Source organism: Perna viridis, chromosome 15 (assembly GCF_037379345.1).
Source record: "Perna viridis isolate PV_CMFRI_1.1 ecotype Kerala chromosome 15, ASM3737934v1, whole genome shotgun sequence".
In the NCBI taxonomy this organism is placed as follows: domain Eukaryota; kingdom Metazoa; phylum Mollusca; class Bivalvia; order Mytilida; family Mytilidae; genus Perna; species Perna viridis.
Window position 1 is genome coordinate 17,819,277 of NC_142459.1, and position 7,544 is coordinate 17,826,820.

At 32.3% G+C, this 7,544-nt stretch overlaps 1 protein-coding gene across 1 annotated transcript; it reads right to left on the reverse strand.

Annotated features, from left to right (window-relative positions):
• Positions 1–1,063: 1,063 nt before the first annotated feature.
• Positions 1,064–7,004, reverse strand: LOC148597298 (MAM domain-containing glycosylphosphatidylinositol anchor protein 2-like). The gene is made up of 6 exons (XM_088563016.1): positions 6,619–7,004; positions 3,326–3,422; positions 2,513–2,601; positions 2,013–2,139; positions 1,477–1,649; positions 1,064–1,150 (listed from the first exon to the last, which is right to left on the reverse strand). The coding sequence occupies exons 1-6, from the start codon at positions 6,925–6,927 to the stop codon at positions 1,064–1,066; spliced, it is 882 nt and encodes a 293-aa protein (XP_088419142.1). The 5' UTR covers positions 6,928–7,004.
• Positions 7,005–7,544: the final 540 nt, after the last annotated feature.

A 7,544-nucleotide genomic window follows, 5' to 3' on the forward strand; every position in this document is an offset into this window, starting at 1 on the left:
GACAAAACATATATTTTTTTTACCTTTGAAAACATAAATTAATATTCATTCAGTGTTAGGGAGATCTAGCTAGTTGATTCTTTACTTGGTCGTATATCAGCTTGTGCATACAGGGACATAATCAATAGTGAGATTCAATTTCAGTCTTATCATTGAAATGTGAACTTTAGACACACCTTTATTTTCAATACAATTAATATTGATTGAACTCTAATATAATTTGGTGCAATCGCCCTACCATCGCACGTTAAAAAAGTGACATAACAAGTTAATTGACTTTAAGTGGCATTTAAGATTCTGCACATGGTTAGTGAAAGTGACAAAATATCTCGTGTTTTATAAAAACGTTCATGCTATAACATAAACCAATTAATTACAAATTATTTCAAGATGTTAAAATACTTTAATTTTTTTAAAAGCGTATATGAATATTTAACGCACGCAAGCCTGTATGACATTTGGGATGATAAATCGAGCGCTCTAGATTATATCTAAATAGTTGTGACTTAAAATATAGAAATAATATACTATAGCAGTGACGAGCCTGAGAGAGGTCCGGGGTTTGGAACCCCTTTTTATCGAAAAAATTGGCTAATTTTATACAAAAACGAGCAATTTTTGTTGTTTTTTTTTTCAGTGCACCGCTTCTTTTTTAACCTTTAAATCCATCCCTGCTGTTGTATTTATCTGCCAATCGAGATTATTGTACATATATGATACATAAACATATTTGCAATATGACTGGTTCTACTATTGTCATATACAATATTCAATATGGTCGACTTTTGATTACGGCGAGTTCCATTAAATTGGTGGAAATTTTTAGTATGGCTTTCATCCGTTCAATACACCATATTGTCCTGGTTGAATCCTTATTGGCCTTCAACAGTATGACATGTTAGATTACTTAGTCAATAGAGGTATAATTGTGCAAGGTTTTCCTAATTTGTTAGTAATTGGTCGTCGGTAAGCAATATTGGAGTTCACCTTCGACTTAAATAACTAAGCCAAATTTTGAAACCTAATACTATAGTATTCAATATTGAATTCACATCAACTTACATTAAATACATGGTTTGTCTACAAGCCTGACATAATCAATGGCAATATCTCCAGTAAAGGATCTGCTGCTGGTAGCTGATATGAAGATCTGTTTAAAAAATCATAAAACATACATGCTCATAACATAGCTCAGCTCACAGATGATTAGTTGCCTTCGTTCTGCTGATTTTAGAGGTTCAGATCAAACTTTTCTTCTGTATTTGCTCAATATTTGCTCAATAAATGATTCACACCCTTGTTTGTTTTTGCTGTCTTAAACTCGGTTCCAATATGAATCAGAGCAAGTACTCATATTTTAAGTATGCTGCTATATTACTTTTTAGAAGAGCTAGCAAATTTGAAACTGTTGATATGTTTAATTTTAAACGATTAACTTTAAAATCATTTAATTTACAGTTTATTAGTATGAAGTACCTTAGTCACTCCTGTGGTACTGATATTAACAGTAGCACTTTTCCAATACTTTCCTTGGCTACGGGATTTCTTGAATAGACTATATTGTGGACTGGTATTTCCCGTTAGAATTTCTAAGCTTTGTATCGAATTACCATGCATGTGGTAGGCAAATGTCAGACAATAATAAGGAACTGCAATGATAAAAGAAAAGGAAGGTTTCAATACAAATAGTGATGCTGCAATAAACAAAATATCAACAAAAGCGTATTTAAAGTAACAGAGGCCATGTAGTTAACGGAAATTTTGAAACACAATATTTCACTATGATGCAAACTTTCATTTTATTTCCAAATATTCAGAGAAGATTAATTTTGACACAAATGTTAGCAGACGACAAGGAGACAGACGCCAAGTGATAGCAAAACCTCACAAGGCGAGCTGAAAATGAGTAGATACACCATCATTATATAAAATAGAAAATGAATGATGCACTTTAAAAAGAGATACGAGAGTATAAATATCATTGTCAAATATATACGTAAAATAAAACTCACAAGTGAAGTTTATAGAAGAAACTAATCGAGCCACTTGGTTGTTCCTGGATGAATCTTCAATATATTTGTACCTCTTCCCAGTATATGCAGCCAGGGGACCGGTATTTGCGGAAGGAGTTGGGCCAGCCTGAATAATATGATAAGGGTGGCGTTTAAAATAGGTATTGTGTTAAGTAGAAATATATTTGGCGTTATAAAATAAAACTGACAATTATTGACGATGTGATCTTCCTACATGATATTTAAGGAAGTTTTTTATTGTTATCTGTGCCAATGGACATGAGCATAACTATCATTGTTTGTGTTTAATCAGTATGGCAGTTTCTGATATAAATGTCCACCATTTCGAGCCCAAAGTCCAGAAGGTAAATCATGAAAAAGTCGCAAACTATAATTTCCTGTATCTTTGTCCCATAAATTGATCTTATAAAGCAAAACTGTGATAACAAATGACAGGTAAAACTATCAATCTCTATTGTTGAGGCCAAATGCGTACTTACCCTTACTGTCCAGTCAAAATCGTCAGTTTTGTCCTCAACAAGAAAACATGGCAGATTACTTTCAAAGTCGCATAAGTACGGTCCTTCGTCTAAATTACATTATAGCATATACAGTTTGTTATAAATAAGGGTAACAACAAAAATACCGAACACTTAACTAATTCATCCTAATTAAACCTTCCTTATCTTTTGCGACGTGAATATACCGGTGGTGAAGAAAAACAAATTGCATGCTATTGCCATAATATGTACTTCAGCGGTCATACCAGCACAAAGAACAATTTACTCCAAAAAATCATTACTCATCGTTTCTTTTAGATAGAGACAGCTATATTTTAAGTTGTTAGACGTGATCTTTCCATTTTTATATTGTACATCAAAGCATATACAAACGATAAGATGTGTAGCACTCTTGTCAATTCCACATCTCAAAAAAAGGGCACGATTTTTATTTGCTTGTTTTTTTATTTTATTTTTATTTTTCTATATCATAAAAATGATAATGTTCGCTAGTCTTAGACGATCATAAACGTAACACAGTAAAATGGTAAATGATTCGAATATAACTCAGAAATGCAAGCTTTAAATCTCACACTTGATAATAAGATCAAGAGATTTATGTATGTGCAAATGTAACTACACTCCAATCACAACTATGGGATCAGCAAGTTAAAAAGCAGGCTTCACTGTGATATTATTAATTAAACCATGGAAATAACAATACAATATTTTTACATTTTTTGGACATATTACTGGTTCATCTTGGAACAAATGACATGTATTAAAATAATAATTTAGCCATCTATAGTTTACCTATGTTGATACACATGTGTTCTTGGAGATTGATTACGGCACATTTCGTCTTTCTTGGCAGTGTTTTACAAGGATTTGGAAAGCAAGGACCATCACTCTAGAATAATAAAATGTTTCCTTTGTAATTTCAAAAGATAATGGTAATACATGTTTGATTGTGTAATTGTAAATTTGACGTGAAAAATCCGACGAAATGTGAACAATGATAAACATGAATGTCAGAAACGACCGATATGGCGATATAATTTCAACAAAGAGGTCAATACCCTACCGCGACAAGAAAAATATAAAATTGAGCAATCGTTTAGTTAATGTTTAAAAGTGAGTCATGCAGTTTATGGCGTTGCTAATATACCTTATTTAAATTATCTATCTGTAAACAATATATTACAAACACAAATGTGGATACGTTGAGTGCAACATGCATTACGCCTTGTGTTTGCTAAAAGTGTAATCATGGGAACCAAGACCAGACATAGAAAATCGACACACACAACAAAGATCATAAAGCAACCGAAATAATACATACAAAGCAACAGAAGCAAATGGGCAACTCGGACTCGACCAAAAACTGGGAGCGTGGAACAAGTACACCAGTAGGGTAAGCGTCCTCTGCTTTTCTAGAAACATCCAACGAGTTGCTTATTAAAAAGTCAAATCCGTGGTAGACGAAGGAGAACAGGAAAACTATAACACGTTGAACAAATCAGTTTTCATTGCGCAGATGGATACACCGTAATGATCCAGGAGTTAATGATGACGACCAGAAAACTTTTGTAGTGATGACTTCAACATAACCCTGCTCCAGAAGCCTACTTGTTAGAATTCTAGCGCGATACAAAAAGTCTGCGTAGTCTCGGCAAGCTCTGGCATAACGTATGATTTGGGATATGAACACCCCATACGCAGGTGCTGACGGGATGTTGCCACAGATGAGAGGAAAGTTGACAATTTTGAATGAAAAGTCATCACGTTTGTCGTTAAGGCTTGGTCAGTAGTATTCCTATACGATCGATTTCTAAGTGTAGGTCAAGATAGGAGGCTGACCTCACAGTGTCTGTAGTATTCTTTATCTCAAGTTCTTTGGGATAGATGCGATGTATCAAATCCCTGAAATTAATAGTTTTTAAAGATAATACGTCATCTATTTAGCGGAAACTGATATCAAAAACAGGAATTGTGTACCTATCAACATGCCAAATTTTGAATTGTGTTTTGCTGTTTTAATCATAGAACTGTTTTTAAAGTGAGTCGGGACATCGATACACACATGACATACATTTATGTATGTTTGCATATATACTTGCCAACAAGTTTGAAGTTTCAAGTACTTTTATATCGGCCTCATCATGTTTAGTGTTTAGTTTGCCTATTTGTTCTTGTATTAAATGTGTTGAATATGTGTTGCTCTCCACAAGGTTTTGCAAATGAATTAATATGACATTTGCTCCTGGCGTAGTTGCACCCAAAGAAAACAAATTTGAAGTTGCTCTTGGCATTTTTTGAATTAATGAATGTCGTAATAAAGTTGGTATTACGAATTTACTTTTGGCATTGTTTTGCCCAATGAACCATTTAGTTAAGCTGTTTTTTAATGGTATTTTTTTCTTTATACTTCATGTTTCATAACAAAAAGTAACAAAATGCAACAACAAACACTTAGTGAAATAATTATGTAACTTATGAATGGCAAGGAGGTGTCTATAACATGTAACATGTGCCAATAATGTTTTGCAGATTGACGCCATGAGTGTTAACATCAACTTATCTTTGCTAAGTTTATACCTTACTACAAAAATGTATGCTCCCAACAAATGTATCAGACAAAAAAGGGAATCTGTAAATGGAAGTAGTAGTAGACACGCTTTCGTGGGCCATGTTGAGATCGCATCTATATCACTTCTGAGATTCATTAAAGGGTCATAACTATATATTTACAAGGTGATCATTATAGTAGTATGTTCTGATTTTGGCCTTAGGGTTGGTCACTATTAAATCATGGTTACGACTGATGGAGATTTTACTAAAGAATTATGAATGACACATAACCACGTTTTATCTTATTAATGAGATTTAAAGGAATAATTGTTAGACACGAAATGATGGACATGGACATGATAAAATGTTAACTACATGTGTTTAAATAACCTAGCAACATCTAATTAAAAAGTGTTTGAAAAATAAGTGTTAAAGATCAATAACATTCTAAGAAATATGCTCAACGCTTATTGATAATTTAACATAAAAACTATCAAAGGCATACAAAAGCTCATATATTTATAAACAATTAATTTCACGCATGACACGTTTGATATGGAAAAAGAGAAAATTCGAAGATCATAACTGTGAAATAGCTAGGACAAACGAAAATATTATCACAAATTGCTCACAATACAAATCAAGTGATAAAATATGCAAATCTCCATTAGACATTTTAGATGAATTTGTTGTATTAAAAATCAAGTGTTTTTTTTTAACATTTATGACAAGTCAATAACCAAATTCAAAAGTGGTACAAAATCAAGAGTTTTGAAAATGCTTGAACCACTTCCGATCATTTACAACAAAAAATAAATTTGATCTTATACATTTTTTTCATAGAATGACTGTTCTATGTTTCGATCTACATGTCTCAATCACGCGGTGCACACTAGATAACCTGCACATCACCGGCATTGAGGTTATTTCGATGAGTACATCATAAAAAAGGTTTATGACGTAAAAATCATATTAAAATTGATCCATGAGGTGATAGACAAAATATTTGATGAAATCAGAACGCTTATTTCTTCTAAAATGAAGTGAATGTTACTAATGCTGATCTTTCAAATCAAGGAAAATTATATGAAAATAATTAAGAGAAACAAATAATAAAGTTTTAACAAATAGGCAAGGCTATATATACACTGAGCAGTAAATTTTTGGTTTTCTTTAATAATTGGGTGTATTGATAGCTTTTCCTGAAAAAACTAACATTTATAAATTACAAAGCCAGATTTGTGAGTTTCATGCCAGTGTTATTAACCTAAAAAAAATATACCTCATATTAAGCTGATTGTGTGTAAGATATATAATACAATGGAATGATGATACAAGGCAATATGGAAAATGATCATGGAAAGTGACAGTTGAACAATTGATAAAGAGATGATTAAAAGTTTACACCTAACATTTGTTATGACATAAGCTGTCCAAAAATGTCATCATGCAATATGATGACAATAATTCCACAAGAAGGTATAATTAATATCGGCAAATAATGCGTTTTGAAAATACAAAAAAAATTTCCTCACCATGTGCCAACGGTCAACTTCGGTATAATCAGATCCGTTTCTATGTTGCAGAGCAGTCATCGATGAAATTGTACCCAACAATTCACATTTGAATTCGTTCCGTATGTAATTCACTGCCATACATGTATTTAACAAGAAGCAGTGCCTAACACACATTTTTGGCCCTATGTTTTTGTTCACCAATATAATATCATTTGCACTATGCTTGCTCTTGTTAAAATATCCACCAATTATCGTAGAGCCTAACGCTTGTAAATTTCCCTGAGTTACAAATATACGCAACAAGCTATACACAATTTTCAATTTCATCTTAATGCATTTGCTACGAAAAATACACAAATTGTTTTTAAACCTTGTTCGAGAAAATTGATGCGTTGGTGTGTATACTCAGATATGAGACGGTTGAATCATCAAAGCATGAATATGGGATTTGAGCATGCTTAAGAAATATTATTCATGTTGAATCGATGTAACAGGTATTTAATTGTCCAGATGAACATTTCAACAAGCAATTGGATCAATTAGTTGATATTTGAATAATGGTGGTATTATTATTTGGAAAGAGTAAATAACCAAATATTATCACGGGTGCCGAAGAATGCCTAGATTTAAAGAGTGTGCGGAACTTGTTCCATTATAGTTTACCGACGAAATACATTTGATTAATTATATATGCTGTTTCACGAAGCAGTTGGTGTATTAAATGGATATGGACAGAAACCAACGTGCACATGTACAACAATTATTTGTACACAGTTTCGGGACTTCTCAATACATATAACTTTAATAAATGCACTGAATACAACATTAAAGCTTCCTATGTTTGTTTAATACTGTTTACATGTTACTACACCAAATTTATTTATTTAAGAAAAATAAATAGTTTTGAATTGTTTAAATAGTACAATTATATACTTAAAATATTA